The 18,866-nt window shown below is 32.9% G+C and overlaps 1 protein-coding gene across 4 annotated transcripts in view; it reads right to left on the minus strand.

Annotated features, from left to right (window-relative positions):
• LOC131940853 (dynein axonemal heavy chain 6) overlaps positions 1–18,866 on the minus strand; it is a 66,621-nt gene that overhangs the window by 24,544 nt on the left and 23,211 nt on the right. For all 4 annotated transcript variants that reach the window (XM_059299742.1, XM_059299741.1, XM_059299743.1 and 1 more), the window contains 38 exons: positions 18,165–18,374; positions 17,595–17,807; positions 17,291–17,471; positions 17,101–17,197; positions 16,765–16,922; positions 16,559–16,647; positions 16,316–16,462; positions 16,019–16,129; positions 15,663–15,788; positions 15,074–15,229; positions 14,017–14,178; positions 13,725–13,862; positions 13,436–13,589; positions 13,027–13,298; positions 12,843–12,936; positions 12,613–12,731; positions 12,324–12,509; positions 11,975–12,171; positions 11,679–11,862; positions 10,300–10,389; positions 10,039–10,176; positions 9,646–9,867; positions 9,378–9,525; positions 9,105–9,262; positions 8,819–8,950; positions 8,513–8,684; positions 8,260–8,423; positions 6,952–7,083; positions 6,656–6,816; positions 5,307–5,457; positions 5,029–5,210; positions 3,829–4,018; positions 3,523–3,677; positions 3,222–3,402; positions 833–958; positions 627–736; positions 322–484; positions 47–129 (listed from right to left, as the gene is read on the minus strand). In XM_059299742.1, the coding sequence (XP_059155725.1) occupies positions 47–129; positions 322–484; positions 627–736; positions 833–958; positions 3,222–3,402; positions 3,523–3,677; positions 3,829–4,018; positions 5,029–5,210; positions 5,307–5,457; positions 6,656–6,816; positions 6,952–7,083; positions 8,260–8,423; positions 8,513–8,684; positions 8,819–8,950; positions 9,105–9,262; positions 9,378–9,525; positions 9,646–9,867; positions 10,039–10,176; positions 10,300–10,389; positions 11,679–11,862; positions 11,975–12,171; positions 12,324–12,509; positions 12,613–12,731; positions 12,843–12,936; positions 13,027–13,298; positions 13,436–13,589; positions 13,725–13,862; positions 14,017–14,178; positions 15,074–15,229; positions 15,663–15,788; positions 16,019–16,129; positions 16,316–16,462; positions 16,559–16,647; positions 16,765–16,922; positions 17,101–17,197; positions 17,291–17,471; positions 17,595–17,807; positions 18,165–18,374 (5,852 nt within the window). The remainder of the gene's footprint in view (positions 1–46; positions 130–321; positions 485–626; positions 737–832; positions 959–3,221; positions 3,403–3,522; positions 3,678–3,828; positions 4,019–5,028; positions 5,211–5,306; positions 5,458–6,655; positions 6,817–6,951; positions 7,084–8,259; positions 8,424–8,512; positions 8,685–8,818; positions 8,951–9,104; positions 9,263–9,377; positions 9,526–9,645; positions 9,868–10,038; positions 10,177–10,299; positions 10,390–11,678; positions 11,863–11,974; positions 12,172–12,323; positions 12,510–12,612; positions 12,732–12,842; positions 12,937–13,026; positions 13,299–13,435; positions 13,590–13,724; positions 13,863–14,016; positions 14,179–15,073; positions 15,230–15,662; positions 15,789–16,018; positions 16,130–16,315; positions 16,463–16,558; positions 16,648–16,764; positions 16,923–17,100; positions 17,198–17,290; positions 17,472–17,594; positions 17,808–18,164; positions 18,375–18,866) is intronic.

The following is an 18,866-nucleotide window of genomic DNA, read 5'->3' on the forward strand; positions in this document are numbered from 1 at the left end:
TATGTCCAAATCATTTGTTCTGATGATTTAAAGATAAAAGCCATACGCATTTCTTTTTGGTTCAACAGTTCTGAAGACTCTGGCATATAAATCCATTGCCCTGACCCACATCACCATAGATTTGCAAGCCTAGAAATGAAATTTTCAAAAATTAAAGTAATAATTATAATAAATATAAATATATTGGTGTAAGTCTATTTGATTTAATTTTATATAATTTAAAAAACAAAATAAAAACATATCTAACACTTAAAACTTTACTAATTGAACTAAGTATTAAAATTTAGACTTGAATTTAAAAGTTCTTTAAGTATGAACAACCTTTGAGACTTTTTCAACAGCTTCAGGAATAAATTTGGGATTATCCATGTACTTTTTTAACTTTTTCAGTATAGCTTCAGGAATGTTATCTTTATCATACTCAGACAATTTTTTTAAAAAGGCAGCATCACCAAGCATAACTTTTACACTTGCCCAATCAGTTCTGTTTAACAACAAAAGTTAATAAAATTGAAAAAAGCTGAAACAGGTTTAGTTATTGATAATAATAAAAGGCAACAGCAACTTTCATTCAATACTTTTTGTCTCACTAAACAGCACTAAAAATAAATGTTAAAACTACATACTTTTGATTGAGTAAAATGGCTACTGCCTCCATGACAGTTTGTACAAGTTCTGGTGGTTTTGAAAACACTCGAATTTCTGATATATCATTTTTATCAAGGGAATCAAGTGCCTGAAATTGTTGTGTAAAAATGTTATGAACTTGTGAAAATAAATATATGAATTGTTTGTTATGTAATTAATAGCTCAATATAATAGGTAAAATCACCTTAATAGCTGCTTCAAGAGCAGGCAAAGCTTCATCCAGGTCCCTCTGAGCATCATCAGCAATAGCTTTAGTCTCTTCAGCTTTAACCTTTGCAACAGCTTCATCTTCCATAACCACTTTCCGAACCTAAATAAATGTGGTATAGTCAATACAAAGTAATGAAAAGCAGTAGCTAATAAGTATTGTAGCCTCCTATTAACCAAGTATTTTGTAAGCTTCTTTATTTGTACATAGTTGTAGTCCCTGGTTGTAAGGGTTGTGTTATGCAGTGAAAGGTGTTGGCATTGATGTGTGCTAGATCGTGTATTAGTTGTAGTCCCTGGTTGTATGGGTTGTGTTGTGAAAGGTGTTGGCATTGATGTGTGCTAGATCGTGTATTAGTTGTAGTCCCTGGTTGTATGGGTTGTGTTGTGAAAGGTGTTGGCATTGATGTGTGCTAGATCGTGTATTAGTTGTAGTCCTTGGTTGTATGGGTTGTGTTATGCAGTGAAAGGTGTTGGCATTGATGTGTGCTAGATCGTGTATTAGTTGTAGTCCCTGGTTGTATGGATTGTGTTGTGAAAGGTGTTGGCATTGATGTGTGCTAGATCGTGTATTAGTTGTAGTCCCTGGTTGTATGGATTGTGTTATGGAGTGAAAGGTGTTGGCATTGATGTGTGCTAGATCGTGTATTAGTTGTAGTCCCTGGTTGTATGGGTTGTGTTGTGAAAGGTGTTGGCATTGATGTGTGCTAGATCGTGTATTAGTTGTAGTCCCTGGTTGTATGGGTTGTGTTGTGAAAGGTGTTGGCATTGATGTGTGCTAGATCGTGTATTAGTTGTAGTCCTTGGTTGTATGGGTTGTGTTATGGAGTGAAAGGTGTTGGCATTGATGTGTGCTAGATCGTGTATTAGTTGTAGTCCCTGGTTGTATGGATTGTGTTATGGAGTGAAAGGTGTTGGCATTGATGTGTGCTAGATCGTGTATTAGTTGTAGTCCCTGGTTGTATGGATTGTGTTATGGAGTGAAAGGTGTTGGCATTGATGTGTGCTAGATCGTGTATTAGTTGTAGTCCCTGGTTGTATGGGTTGTGTTGTGAAAGGTGTTGGCATTGATGTGTGCTAGATCGTGTATTAGTTGTAGTCCCTGGTTGTATGGGTTGTGTTGTGAAAGGTGTTGGCATTGATGTGTGCTAGATCGTGTATTAGTTGTAGTCCCTGGTTGTATGGGTTGTGTTATGCAGTGAAAGGTGTTGGCATTGATGTGTGCTAGATCGTGTATTAGTTGTAGTCCCTGGTTGTATGGGTTGTGTTATGCAGTGAAAGGTGTTGGCATTGATGTGTGCTAGATCGTGTATTAGTTGTAGTCCCTGGTTGTATGGGTTGTGTTATGCAGTGAAAGGTGTTGGCATTGATGTGTGCTAGATCGTGTATTAGTTGTAGTCCCTGGTTGTATAAGTTGTGTTGTGAAAGGTGTTGGCATTGATGTGTGCTAGATCGTGTATTAGTTGTAGTCCCTGGTTGTATGGGTTGTGTTATGCAGTGAAAGGTGTTGGCATTGATGTGTGCTAGATCGTGTATTAGTTGTAGTCCCTGGTTGTATGGATTGTGTTATGGAGTGAAAGGTGTTGGCATTGATGTGTGCTAGATCGTGTATTAGTTGTAGTCCCTGGTTGTATAAGTTGTGTTGTGAAAGGTGTTGGCATTGATGTGTGCTAGATCGTGTATTAGTTGTAGTCCCTGGTTGTATGGGTTGTGTTGTGAAAGGTGTTGGCATTGATGTGTGCTAGATCGTGTATTAGTTGTAGTCCTTGGTTGTATAAGTTGTGTTGTGAAAGGTGTTGGCATTGATGTGTGCTAGATCGTGTATTAGTTGTAGTCCCTGGTTGTATAAGTTGTGTTGTGAAAGGTGTTGGCATTGATGTGTGCTAGATCGTGTATTAGTTGTAGTCCCTGGTTGTATGGATTGTGTTGTGAAAGGTGTTGGCATTGATGTGTGCTAGATCGTGTATTAGTTGTAGTCCCTGGTTGTATAAGTTGTGTTGTGAAAGGTGTTGGCATTGATGTGTGCTAGATCGTGTATTAGTTGTAGTCCTTGGTTGTATAAGTTGTGTTGTGAAAGGTGTTGGCATTGATGTGTGCTAGATCGTGTATTAGTTGTAGTCCTTGGTTGTATAAGTTGTGTTGTGAAAGGTGTTGGCATTGATGTGTGCTAGATCATGTATTATTTGTAGTCCCTGGTTGTATGGGTTGTGTATGGAGTGAAAGGTGTTGGCATTGATGTGTGCTAGATAGTATTATTGTATTGCAGTCTGGATTATTTATCTTTTACATTAAACATAATATTATAGTGTTATATTATCTTATTTATTATTATTATCAAGTATAATAAATAACCCAGGACTTTTCACCTGATCAGCTTTCTCTTGATCCACTACTAAATCTTCCATAAGTTTCTGTGTATCTGCTGATTTTTTCTTAAGTTCAGGCTCCAAAGCAATCAATTCTTTCTTCATTGAGTCAACAAGTGTGTTGGTCTCTAGCAGTTTAGACAGGCCATTTTTTACACGATCCCGTGCGGTTTTCAAAGTTCTGTTTAATAAAACAGCATTTATTTGACACTTGTTAAAACTCTACTGTTGTATAATGTATGAAAAAAATAATAAAATTGTATATATTTGTAATGTATCCTAAATATTTTGCAATAGTCACTTTGTTTTTTCTTGCAACATTGAAAGATACAGGTTGATCAGCTCAAGATAGCTGGTTGGAGTGGTATAGTAGCGTCTTTTCAGTTCATTGTAAAATCTTTCTGCCATTGCAGTAACACTCATGTGGATGTCAACACACATTTCAGATACACTTTGCTGGAATTTAATTGAGTTCAATTATTACATTTTAATATTTAAAAAAAAAATATTTTGATTTACAATCATATTTCAAAACTTTTTGACTAAGTAGTGTCATTTATATGTCATGAAATATAGAATACATTTTTTAGACACTAGCAAATGTTACCTTGAGGTGGTCTTGTGCACCAAGATCAACACTCTCAAAAGATGATCTAGATACACCTAAAAGGGCCTCTTTAGGCCATTCAACAAACCAATCTATGGTACAGCAGTTTACAAGTGAAGGAAACATGCGGCAGCGGCTACGAAATGATGATCCAACAGGTGACATGCACAAAACAATGTGCAGGTTATTTCTGTCAGAAAACAAGTAAAGCATTGGTTTCAGCCTCAGTATACAGTGAAGCCTTGAACTAAGGATAATTAATTTTAAGAACTTTTTAAAATCTTTAAATTCTAATCATAAGCATTGTATTATCTTTCTTTTGCAAATGAAAAGTTAAATTTCATTTACTAAAGTTTGCTTTCTCAACCTTACAAATCTCCATTAAACATGAATGAGATTGTATTGAGATTGTAATGAGATTGTAATGAGATTGTAATGAGATTGTAATGAGATTGTAATGAGATTGTAATGAGATTGTAATGAGATTGTAATGAGATTGTAATGAGATTGTAATGAGATTGTAATGAGATTGTAAGTTTCTTAACCCTCACTGTACCAGCCTTGGTGTACGTTGTGGGTGGAATCCACCCGCATACAATTATTACAGAGAAAAACAATTGAGACGTTTTTACAAAAACAAAACAAAAGTGTCGATGAACATTATTGAATGTGTCTATTATGGTAGTATTACAACACCACCACAAATAGTAGCATGTACCATTGTTGTCCTTTGATGACTTCACATGCAGGGGAGAGGGGTTTTTAACAACTTTTGTGATGATGCAAGGGTAAAAAGGGGTGGGGTTTAAGAAATGTAGAATAGTCTCTTTTTTACTTCTTAAAAATAAAGACACTAAACAAAATGTTATTTTTTATTTCAATTTCATTTATTAGTGGGTGTAAGGTAGGCTGTGGGAACTTTGTGACATCATCATTTTAGTGGTGGGATCAGGCCTATGATATAAAGGTTAGGGATTTTTAACTGCCTATAGCTCATAACAGTTAAGCCTAATAAAATGCATTTTTGAGCCCTTATGGGGACTGGGGAGTTGAGGCATATATGATCACGCAATATGCCAGAACAAATTGTGTGCCTAGGACAGACATTTAAAATTGAAAATAGGTTGATATCACCAATGACATACAGTGATGTTAATGTAAAAAACAACAAATTACAGAAAAGTAATTATCACTGATTACCTGACTCTGTTTATGCAGAAGTCATAGATGGCATCTCTGTTTCCTTCTGGGATGCCAGCCTCTTTTGCCCCTGGCCTACAGCCAATGATTAGTCTTTCATATTCATCTGGTTCAAATAAGTTGGGAACCTCTCCAGAGTTTAGAATATTGTTAATGTCCTCTAGGAATTCTTCAACAACAATCTTTAATTTAAAAAAAAACACATTTTATTTCTGGTACCCAAAAAAATGATTCTTTTAATGTTCTAATTTGCTTTCTGATTAAACATTTTTACAAACCTGTGTATCTGTAAACAAGAACACTGTGTGTTTATTTTGGATACCAGCAAAGTCATAAAGTTTTTTAATGTCCTCATGGAAAGCAGAGTAGTCATAACCACGTGACAGCTCAATTTGAAAACATTTGTAGCCACAGATATGAGCAGCAAGTCTAAAGAATAATTAATTCTTGAATTTTTATTTTATTTACAGTTTTTCTAGTCTTCTATTACTCAAATTACAAATAACTTTCTAACTTTTCATTTTTTCCACTTTACCTATTTGTCAATAAATATATTAATGCTTCAGTGTTAGGAGGAAAAGTGTTGCTCTACGTCATTTTAACTCCTTAAGCAGATATGCTCAGTTTTTTTCTATTTTTTACAATTTAAGATTTAAAGCCTTTTGAATACTTTTTCCATGTATGGCATATGAAAGTAAGTATTAAACAGTGAAAAAAGGGTTGAAAATAATTTCGGTTATCATGGAAACCCAAAAAAAAAAACATTAGCCATTTTGAATTTTTTGGTACGTTTAAAAATGCACTCATAGCAATCAAATTTAAACTGCTTATATTTCAGTTTATATTAAAACTTTTGTCACGACAACTTTTTGATAGAGCTACTGGTCAGATTTCTACAAGGTCCAAAAAATCGCACCCTTTATGCAATTGCTTCAAAATTTGCATAGTATTTACCATAAACTTTTTTCTATGAAAGCCATCACAATTCCCTCATGACAAAAGTTTAATTTTTGCATGAAGAAAAATTACTAGAAATATGGTGAGCATTGTTTTATAACTTAAAAAAGTAGTAGGCTTTTTAATGTTAAAAAATGAGAACTGAGAGAAATAGCAAAAAGTAATGAATAGTAGGTAATGAGAATACCATTGCTGTGTCATTTGTAAAGCCAACTGTAAGCTTTGGGTGTTTCAGAGATGATGGAAAATATATGATTATCAAATACATGAGAAATGCAACTTTCCAATGATGCCGAATACAATATGATGATGGATATTAAACTTTTCGTAGAGAGCTTGTAAGTTGGGAAAAAATGAATATTTTTTACTTAATGGGGTCATAAAAACTGTCTTTTAAACAAAAAAAAAGGGACAAAGTATCCAATAGTACAGGAAACCCACATCAGGATTTGTTGATTTTTTTAGGTGCATATCCCCTTAAAGATAAGCCTAATGATATCCTTAAACTAGTGGTTCATAACAAAGCGGAACATAAAATAATTTTGGTTAAATTTTTGTTGAAGTAAAATAAAAATAAGACATGTTTGGGAGTGTTACCCAAATTCCCTTATTGATAACATTTTATCAATATTTGATTACAAGTGAAAGATACTAGCCATCCTGCACTAACCTAGTCAGAGATTGCTTGCCAGTACCACCAACACCAACTAGCAAAGCATTTCCTCGTTCTTGTTGTATCATCCTAACAATGCGTGATACATGTTCAATGGCATCCATAAAAAACACCAGTTTCATTTCCTTAGATGACTGCATGTTAAAATCATCCAAGTACTAAATGTGGGAAGGAAAAACAAATCAATTTATTAAAATAATCATTTAGGTTTGCTTGTAAAACAAGGTGACTTTTTAATGTTGTAAAACAAATGATGTTAATACAGTAAAATATTACTCCAATGTATTACTCACATCATTTAAAACAGCAGCAACTCTTGTAATATCAGTCAGCTCTTCATACATTCTGTCACTTTCTGGTGCTCCCATTTTCATAAAATCACCAAAGAGTATTGGCTTCACAACAAAAGACTCAGGTTCCACTGTCTGTTGTTAATTGTATGTACATGTTTAAAACTTTGTAATAAAAGATGTTGTAAATTGTATATACATGTTTAAAACTTTGTAATAAAAGATTTTGTAAATTGTATGTACATGTTTAAAACTTTGTAATAAAAGATTTTGTAAATTGTATGTACATGTTTAAAACTTTGTAATAAAAGATGTTGTAAATTGTATGCATATGTTTAAAGCTTTGTAATAAAAGATGTTGTAAATTGCATGTACTTGTTAAAAGCTTTGTAATAAAAGATGTTGTAAATGGTATGTATATGTTAAAAGATGTTCACTTAAGTATAATAAAATGAGCAGCACTGGGTTTATCCATATATGATGTCCACAAAAATTTTGGATTTTTTTTGGAACAAAGTGCTAGAAGAATTATTCTCTTTTGTTGCATGTATTTTAATAATTACTAATAGCATTTATAAGATTATTTAGTCGCAAGCCCACCTCAGGTTCATGGCCTCTATTTCTGTTTACTTAATCACTTGCTTACCAGAAAGGTACTATCTTTATTAGGGGATCTCAAAGGGATAATGACACTCTTTTGCAGAAAAGTTAGACACGGAATTTAACCTCCTGCTTCATGTTGGTAAAAAATATTTTTTTATATATTTCAGCAAACTTTAATTGATGTAGGCTGCTGAACATTGACCAATGTTGGTAAATCCTTTAATGTTTGACATTGGGCAGGGGGTTAGTTAAAAATCATAATGTTGCTTATGACATGGATGACCACAGTGTAGGTATAGATACAATTTACATGTTGAGCTGGATTTTTTTAAAAGCATGACCTCTGTCACCTTAATTTTATTTTTTACATGCAGGAAACAAGTTTTATGTCTGTTTTAAAATGTAAGCACTACAATGTGTAATCCAACATATGAAGTAAATGTCCACATGGACCCGAGCGCCCTCCTCTCCCCAGTTTGATATAGAATAACAATGGTCCTGTCGTCCCCTTTCATTTAAACTTTTAAAAGATGGGGGTAAGGGGGTTCATAGTATGAGGTATAGTGGTGTAGGGAATTTGCATATAATATTATTTATACAATGATTTTCAATAAAACTAAAAATATTAAAACTTGTAATATTTCGAGCAAAGAAGCAGAAGGAAATGATGTATGAGATCTGTAGCTTTTATGATCAAACAATACAAACCTCTCCAAAATGTTTGCTGGCCATTTCAGACATGATTTGATGAAAAAACATCTTATCCTCATTATTGATGAGTCTGTCATGAAAAACACGCTGAGTCTCATGAACAAAAAGCCTAAAAATTTGTGGCCTATCTCTAATTACACCTGGATCTGCTTGAAGCATGCCTAAGAAAAATATTTTTTTAAACAAAATGTGATTTTATAAAAAGGTATAAGGCCTAATATCTTTGTGATTAACTAATAAAATGACTTACCTTGTACACACTTGGAAAGGTCTCTTAAATTGAAAACATAATGAGATTTTGCAGGGGTGGGTAACAAATCTGAACTCATTCTAAAATACAGCTCTACAGCTGCAGTCACTATTGATTCAGCACACTGCCTAACAACATGGGGGAAATCCATCAGAAATCCATTTAGGATAGCCTAAACAAAAAGAGGTTATACTTACTTTAAAGAGAAAACATATTGTTTCACTAAATATTAAAATATATTAAAAAATGATTGGTCAATAAAATGTATGGTGATATGACGTAAAATAAATGATTGAAAATATTTACCATAAACATGTGTTTTAAGCTATGTTCACTTGGTGAAGGAATGCACAGCATGCTGAAATGTCTAAACATGCGAGGAGAAACAAGGTTGCGGCCACCACCTGGAGGTGCGCATGCAGCTGAAAGGGTCACATCCTGTAAGTATCAATGAAAATTGATATCAGTGATCAAGGAATAATAAATTTATATGCAAGTAGTTTTACTCCCAAGATTGACATAATCTAACATAAAAGTCAAAATGATGAACTTTTGAAGTATTTTCAAAAGATTCATTATAAGGATAACTTACCTCAATTTCTTTCCACTGCATTGTCTCCCTGTCATAGAGTCCACCAAAATCTTGGTACTGTCTAAGAAGTTCAATTGGTGGTTGTGAACCATATGTGTCCAGTTTTGGCATGTTGAGATCATCAATGAAAATGACAACCCGTTTACCTCTTGGTGCACCTGATCATGAATAGTTTAAGCTTGATTGATCCACTTGGTGAAAATTCAAACGAAACAAAAAAATTGTTACAAACATTTTGTCTAGGGAACTCATTAAAAGCAAAGTTAATTTTACCTAAAACATTTTTTCTTCTCTTTTCAAGTTTGGACTCAATCATTTCTTGTGTTCTAAAGCTGCTTGTTTGTGCAGAAAAGTTAATGAAGATAGGCACATAATTCTGTCTGTCTGCAATACTCTCCAGAAGACCTCTAGCGATGACAGACTTTTAAAATATTTGAAAACAAGTTTTTAATAGGATTATTAACTATATTTTTATTGCTAATCTTTTTTTAACTAAAACAAAAACTAGCTTTGTCCCAAAAGAGATGGTGTAAGTTCATACCTTTCCAACACCTGTGCCTCCTGTAAACAAAACAGAGCGCCGTACGCTTAGCAGTTTGTCGAGTATGTAGCCAAACCTGACAGTATCAACTGTTGGGACAAGCATTTCAAAAAATGATCCCTCACGGTTGTACTTAAAACTGGGAACTATTTTTTCCCAGTTATCCATCCGCCGAGCCTCGTAGTCTACATAGTAGCTCCACAAGTCCCCAGCGGGTGGCAGCTAAAATAGAAATGAGACTTTTAAATATTTTACAGTTAACTTAAATAGTAAATTTAGTAATGCCATGGAAATCAAGAAATATATTAAACTGTTTTACAAATATCTAATAGCCTTTTTGACTTATCATCAAGAAGGTTATGCTAAATTCTCTAAAGATTTTATTTTTCTAACCTTAGCTTCACCCATATCATCAAACTGCCCTCTGACAAAAGTATCAAAAGAATCCCAGTAGTTTTCTGTTAAATTTCCTCCAACTGCCCATAAATATGAGAACACAAAAGTTTGGGCAATAAGCATGTGTAGCTTGGTCTGTAATGCAAAAAACAAAGGAATAGATATAAAAATTATTTTTAGCCTAATAAGTTAAAAATTAAAAAAGCGAATTAAGAATTATAGTTATAGCTAACAGTTGTTTAGCTAATATTCCATCACCTGATCTAGGTTCATATCCAGTCCTCCTCTTGCAGGAAAGATGAGAGCTTCTAAAAGACAGCACAAGGTTACAACCTTGCTTATGTCAACCTGAAAACCAGAAAATGTTGTTAATTAACTCTGGTCAGATTCAGGCTCAAATGTTCCATGGTTCAATTTCTAACAGCATGAACTTTGCCACTGGTGGAGAGGGAGTTTGAGAGGGAGAGAGATTAAAAATACATCCATAAATATCCAGTGGTACCTTGACAAATACGCAAACCCAAACATACAAGATTATTAAGATACGAGCCTTCAAACAAGCCATGTTTAATTTTGAAATAAGAGTAAACTTTAAGATATGAAGAGCCAAATCATAAGGTTTTACAATGGGTGGAATGAAACTCCAAGTAAAAGTAATAATTGGGCATGCACAAGAGTTATTTTATGACACTTGCCTAAATAATTTCCACAACATTCAGGAAAAAACAAAACTCAACAGACTAATTTTTTACAGTGGCCTGAGGGTGATTGTAAAGAAAGTCTCAAAAAAGGCAAGACAAGTGAAGAAAAAAGAATTACAAAATTCAAATAAAAGCAATAAAAGATTGTACAATAGCATTCAAGTTCAGTTATGTTCAGTTAAGTTTAGTAAAATTCTTTAAGTTCAGGGATAAATTGTTGTATTGCAAGTATAACTGGTAAATGAAATAAAGTGACAGGAAGAGTGAAGTATTTTATATGCATCAAGTGAGTGAACAAAGAGACACTCCACTTCAACCACAACCATCATTAGTAAGCTCAAGTCTGCTGATTTCTAAGAATTTTTTTTATCGCAGAAACTGTCAAGGAGTATTTTCAACTACTTCCAAAAGTGTCATGGAACTCTGATCAACGGTGTAGTAATAGATAAAAAACAATCAGACACCAAGACAGACAAACATATATATATATATATATATATATATATATATATATATATATATATATATATATATATATATATATATATATATATATATATATATATATATATATATATATATATATATATATATATATATGTTCCTAACAGTTTTATGAACACAGATTTAATGTTTTTATATCACAATATTTTGAATGGTAAATATAAAGTGACATGAGCACACCACAACCAATTAAAATGAGCCAAATTTAATTTTTGGGATGCATGGGATGATTGAAAAACTATAGGAAATAATGATTAATATATTTTAAATAGCCTACACATAAGAAATAAAATAGGGTAATAAAATACTGTCAACAGTATTTTGGCATTGATTTGTATAGATGTGGATAAAATAATACTGGTGTTTCAATTGGAAATCTTGGGTTATAATTTGTATGTATGCATAAATATAATTTCTGCAAATAATGAATACCTGGTTGATGGCTTGTTCACATTTTTTGCTGACAAACTGAAGTCCATTTTCTACAGCTTTTTCAAAGAGCATTAAAAGAAACTCTAGGCTTTCTGGTTTCAGTCTTTTTTCATAAGTCTTAATCCAGGTTTTGACATAGGGCATCCATTTCAGTTCTTCTGCATCAATGTACACCATTCCACACCTTCATTAACAAACACAAGCATTACAGATTACACATATATAGAGAAGATAGTTAAATAGTGCAGATGAAACTCTGTAAAAACATTACAAATAAAAACTGTCATTGTATGTACCTGCTGACAGTTGCAGGGGAGGCAACAGCTAGATCTTGAACTTCAAACAACATATGAATGTAAGGTGTGAACTTGATCCTTTCACTGTTTGCCAAGCAAAGCATTTTGTTGTCATCCAACACAGTGTTCATATTTTCAATCCAGAGGGCATCTACAGGGCCATCACAAACAATCCATTGGTGATCTTCAGTTGTGTCCTGTACATTAGTTGATGACAAAACAGTATTACAAACTTGAATTACCCAGCTTCCATTTTATATAACAATATAAAGTAGTTACAATTAAGCTGTGTACACTTGGTGATACACATCATTAAATATTAGTAAGATAAATTCTTCAAGGACTGTACCTGCACTGCATGCCTGACTGTCAGGCCCATAAGTCCATCTTTCCATTCCATGGTAAGCTTGTTGACTCCACCATACAGTTCCTCCATAGTGATGGCTTTAGGATTTAATACATAGGTGTGTACAGGCTGATAAAATTCAACACCTAAATTTTCAGCATGCAGATTCTCCAGAGTTTGAGCTAAAATCTACATTTATTAAAATAAATACAAAAATAAGATGACAGTCTAATGAATACATTATAGGTTGGTTCAAAAAGGAAAAACTATGATCAAATATTCAAATACATACTTTGTATATTGTTGTTTTTCCTCCGCCTGTGGGGCCAACCAACATGACGCCATGACGTACAATCATTGTTTCATACAGCTGAATCACCTTGATAATCTGGTTCTCAACTACTTGAAGGCCTGTTTAAAGTAGTTCAGTTAGAAAGTAGATGATTTTGAAAAAATATAGAACTGGATTTGAATTTTGGGTTAAAAACAAATTTGACTTCAGATCTTTAAAAAGTATCTTACCTTTAGAAAGCTGTACACTGATAATTTCTTCTTTAAGACGTCCATAGTCATGTTCAGGGATTTCAACTCCAGGAAATAAATCAGACAGGATGGCCTGAAATGTGTTTTTAATCAAGGTATATAGACAATTACATTTTTTTAAGATCATGAAGAAAAGAGAACCTAAAAATGGACGGTTGCATACCCGGAAAAGTAAGGCATCTTGAGTTAAGAATTTGGGAAGGTTGCTGTCTCTAAGGGCTCTGATTAGTACAACATCTTCAGCTTTGTCTGGGTTTTGTCTTTTTAGAGAGCCTGCCATAACAAGGACACTTTTGACTGCCCGCATCCCAAAGTCATAATGATCTTGTTGGGAAAGCTGCTCAGAACAAAGTTTATACATCTGGGTCATCTTCTGTGCCAGACCCTTGGAAGATTCAAATCCCTCAGAATAAAGTATCACCTCAGCAATCAGAGCTAAAAGCAATTCAAGTAGGAGCATACGTTATTGTACAAATTGAGAAAATATGTTTTAAGCAAAGAATTTTTGAAAGTACACAAGTAAATGTTCTACGCATAAAACCTATAAAACTTGAAATAAAGACTCAACTTACTGTAGTCTGGAACCATCATTGCAATGGGTCTAAACAATGCCTTTAAGTTATCAGGCAACTCAGTTCTACCAGCATATCCTGGGTTCATGGTGATAAAGGCTGCACATGTGTAGACCAGTTTGATTTCTCTTCCTTCAAACATGAATCTTTGCAGCTAAAATAATGTAAATAACAAAAAAAAGCAATTTATTTTATATTATAGCACTAATGTTAATACATTTGATAAAAACAGCACTTCTTGCACATTACACACACATTTTTTTCAAAAAATATATTTATTCTAATATACCCTTTGAGCTTTGGCATTTCTGATTGTGATGAGCTGTTGGGCAATGACTGACAAGACCTCGATGTTAATTCTATTAAACTCATCAAAACAGCACCATGCTCCTGACTGAGCAAGACCAGAGAAAAAGCCACCCATCATCTAGAAATTAATTCAAAGTAACTGATCAGTAATACTGTGTTATTAAAAAAATAATGCAAAATACATGTTTTCTAAAATGGGATTATTTATTAATATATTGTTTTGTAAAATTGGAATTATATATTCAGAAACAAAATAACATAAAAATTATTACTTTGTAATCAAGGCCATCAGAGCAGTTAAAAACCACACATTGTTTAGCCAGAGACTTGGCCAAATCTTTTGTTGTCTCTGTTTTCCCAGTACCAGCAGGCCCTGCAGGTGCACCCCCAAGGTCCAGTTGAAGAGCACCCATTAAACACAAGTAGCAACGATCCTGCACAAATCAAGAAATATCTTTTATATGAGGTATACAAATATTGTTTGATCCTTTTGTGAACATTATGTTGTGTTGCACATTTTTATAACAAATGTTGGTTGCGTTTCTATATAAACTTGACATAGATGAGTTGCCTGTGATTAGAACTGAAAAGCCCTTTAAATTACATCAAGTTTAGCTGCACTAGAAAAAGGACCATAAGGCTAGTGGTTTGAACAGAATGAGGTATGAACAAGGATGTATAACAATCAAATCATTGGGCATCAAATATATTGTGAGAGAAAATAGTTACAGCTATCCACATGTCAGAACATTCAAAGCCAAAATCCTAGCTTTGAAGGCAAAGCTAGTAATGTAAAGTCTAGTAGAGGTGTCAAATATAGAAATCTGTAACAGCGATGAGCTTTTGAGAATATTTGTTGGAAACAAGACTTTGTGCTTTATTTGTAATATTCAAAGAAACGAAAAGTGTATTATTATTACTGTGATTTAAGCTATTAGCTCATTGTGAAAACATAAAAAATATATTGCATTGATGCAGATACAACACTGGCACTAGATTTCAGAATTTGAGAACAAACTTACCTTACTGAACTAAAGCATGAAGTGTGTCAATTTATTATTGTATCACTACATTTATGGTAATTGGTGGAGTTGGCCACCATCCCAGTCAGTTTATTATTGTATCACCACATTTTGGTGGAAATAAATTATTTAAAAAACAAACAGAAATCTAAAATGATTTTAAATCATGCAATTGAAATAAAATGCATTTTTATTTTTATAGCAATATTTCATAAAACCAAAAAAATGAGTAGATCATAAAATTCTCTATTAATATACTTAGATCCAATAAAATGTAATTACACTTAAACAGAAAGCAATTACATACAGTTAGTGGGGTAATAACAAGTCTTGGTGATGCTCCTAAGTACTCATAACCATATTCATAAAGTGAGTTTGACATTCTGACAACACAGTTGTCAATTTCTGGATCCCAATAGTAGCGAAGCTGTTTTTGCCATTCAAAACTGGAAACTTGGTCGACCTAAAAACATACAATTTAAAAAAAAATTCAGAAAATTCAGAAAAGAACTTAAGGGAATATGCAGTTTTTTCCATTTTCTAAAATATCTGAAGCCTTTTAAATACTTTTATCATGTTTGGCCAATGAAAGTAAGTATTAAGTTGCAAAAAGGGTTTGAAAATAATTTCTGTTGTTATAGAAACTCTAAAAAACCTTAGTTATTTTTAATTTTTTGGTACTTTTTTTAAATGCACTTATAACTATCAAATTTACACTATTTATATTTCAGTATATATTAAAACTTTTTTTAAAATGATGTTTTGATAGAGCTATGGTCAGAATTCTACTAAGTCCGAAGAATTTGACTATTTTTAGTGTGCGAAAATTTTAAAAATTAAAATTTATTTTACTGATTTTAATAAAAAATAGTAATAAAATAATGAAACCACCATACCCCTTTTTTCACCATATCTGTAATCATGTCTCTTGCATGTACGTCAATGGTAATCAAAGCACAAAGCACAGCTCTTGCTAGTTTAGGAACTTCACCTCGAACTATTGAAGCAAGAACATTCAGATCCTGAAAATAAATTTACACATAATGATACAAAACAAGGTAACTAGTAAAATGCAGGATAAGCTTATTCCCTCCACAAGATTTCCTAACCCTTACTCTTATTTTAACCATAATATTAATAGTCATCATTGTTGTTGAACTAATATACCACCATCACATTTACATCAGTCTTTGTAATGGTATCATAGAGTTACTGATAATGTGTAAGGCTACCACAAAACTACTTTAATTACATGGAAACTTTTTAATTCAAATTCCTTCATGGCTTCCAGTCTATCAAAATCTCCTTCTAGAACCTCTGTCACGTCACGACACCACTGTAGCTGGGAGATGGTCAAAACCACCTGACATGGTAGAAAAGTTAAACACTAAAGTTACATTGTAAAGGATCAGTCTTTAAAATACTATAAACATCTATTTGTGCTTGTTGGATACTTTTAGAAAGGTTAAATTAACTGAGAAATACTATTTAAGATCTATTTATTCAATTACAGTAAAAAAATTAAAATATTTTGTTTTTAAAACACAACCTGTGAACAGTGTGCAACAACCCATTCCTCTCTAGGCCTTCTTTCATAGTCTCCAATGGCTGCTTTTGACAGTCGTCTTAAGCTTGAAAACATAGCTTCCTCCACTTTACCAAGCCAATCTTCAACATTGCCACGAGCTTTAAGTCCCTAAAATCAACACACAATTGAAATTAAGTTATACATGCACAGCCATGTTAGATGTATAGGAAAGATGATCAAAGTTCAACTACATTTTTTACTGACCTTGCCAAGGGATACCTTTTCTCCCTCAGGTGACATCATAGCTAAAATGTCATTGGTGTAATGGACTTCTTGGGGTTTATTCTCATCATCTTTAAAATCAGTTTGAAAAATGTAAATAATAAAAAGGGAACAAAAATTGGGTTTGAAATAGGTATAAATATAAATAAAAAACCCAAGAACTAAACAATAATTTTTTTCAATCTAACCTGGATCAGGTGTAGTTTTGCCTTCAGTTTGACCTTGTATACCAAACTCCAGTTTTGAAATAGCATCAAAACATTTTCTAAGATGAGGTTGTACAGCCAATGGATTTCTAGTCTGAGCCAGAATTTCAAGCAGCTCATCATTAGATAAAAAGTAAAATCTGGAGGAAAAAATATTATTTTTTATTTTGGTTTTTAATAACTTATGGTAAGACAAAATTATAAAATTATTTTTAAATTTTATGAAGCAAGCTAAAAGTTAATATATATTATGATAAGAATGATATATTTACATTTGATTATTAATAAAAATTGTAAACACAAAGCATTTATTGTTACCTTGGAAAAATAACTCTCTTTGATTCCAAATATGCCTCAAGACATTTCATGATTTGATCCAAAAGACCATTATTGTTCTGGAAAGTTTCCAAAAGACCTAAAACCAAAAGCGATTAATTAATTGTAAATTCCAATAGATTTAGAGAATTACTCAAGTAAATATGTATTTAAAGAAAAACTGTAATCATACCAGGCTGGGTGGCTGCTCTGATAGCAAGAGGAACTTTGTTTACTTTTCTCATCACATCTTTAAAAGATTTATCAACCTGCATGAACATCTTTGCTTCTGAAGGCAACTGTCGTTGAATATCTGGTGCAGAAAAGATGGATTCCAGGTATAACCAGGATCTCTGGCAGTTCAGCCATTCCTCCTGTGGTTGAACAAAATTTTTAACTTCATATACTTTATAAACAAACTAAAGATTGAATAAAAGTAATTCTTATTGTAAAAGACCAAAAGCCCAAAAAATAGAATGTTTTTAAAAGATGATCACCAATGTTTTGCCAAAAAGATCTAGATCCTTGAGCCATTCATCCACTTGTGGTTTAATGGGTCCAACATGTCTTGATGAAGCTATGGTAGCAATGTTGATATTGCTGTCATCTAAAAGTTGCTGAATATCATCAGTATTGCCAAGAATAAAAACATCCTTAGAATCTTTGTGGTTTAACACTATAAACTCAGTTGTCTTCCAAGAGTCAATCACCTGTAGTCAAAATTACATTTACATAAACTGGTTTAAATAATGCAAGTTATTTGATACTGAAGGAATATCACCTTTATTAAAAAAAATTGTTTTAAAATTGATCATATTGAAGAACCATAGCTACATTTGGTTTTCCTTAGCTTTAAGCGGATAAAACTTAAAGGAAAAATGTGTGAATGCATTTAGTAGATTTAAAAATCTTGTAAAATTGGTTTTGACAACAATTTGAATTCTCCATTGTGTAATTTGTTGAATAGTTATGCATGAAGTGAAATGTGTAGGACTTTAATTTAGATCTGAAAACTTCCGAGATCTCCTCTGTACACATTAGCTTTCCTATCACAATTTTTTACTTACTTTCTTCAAAATAGACTCTAAAGATGCCTCACTAGAAGCTTGTCCTGAGATTTCTTGTAGCTTTTCACTGTGTTTAAAAGCTTTTATCTCCACAAGTTTGCCTAATGTGATAGGTTCCTCTGGGGTGAAGTGAAAATCTAATGTTTCTTCTATAAGATCCCAGTGGCGTTGTTTGAGTGTTGGATTTCTCAAATCTGTGATTACAGGCATCTAAAGTTTGGTAGTAGGAAAGTACAAATTATTTTGATTCTTTAAACAAACAGTAAAAAATGCATGAAGAAAACTTTTTTCTATACTTGTACATTATTTTTAGCGCAATTTCCATTCTGGAGAATTGCGTTTATTAACCTGTCATTTCTGGATGGATGAATGGATGTATGAATGTGTGTCCGCAGCTTTAAGTCGTATCTCCTCCTCAACGAAGCAATATCAAGGACTAGTTCCAAAAGCAATTATGTTAAGCAAGTTACGAGGATGAACATAGGCCAAAAAAATTCCGGGTTTCTTTCATGGATTTCCCGGAAAAGCCAAAAAAACCTTGAAAAAATGCAGTTTTTGGCCCATATCTCGGCAACCAGACCACTTAGCGACTTGAAACATGTACCAATCGATTCCTGCCATAATTTAGAACAATATTGCCGAAGAAAGTTTCCAAAAATATCCTTTCGTTCGGTCAAAAAAAATTTTTTTAATTAATTAAAA

This window comes from Physella acuta, unplaced genomic scaffold (genome assembly GCF_028476545.2).
Source record: "Physella acuta isolate Inbredline_101_S28 unplaced genomic scaffold, ASM2847654v3 ptg000334l, whole genome shotgun sequence".
Taxonomy (NCBI): domain Eukaryota; kingdom Metazoa; phylum Mollusca; class Gastropoda; family Physidae; genus Physella; species Physella acuta.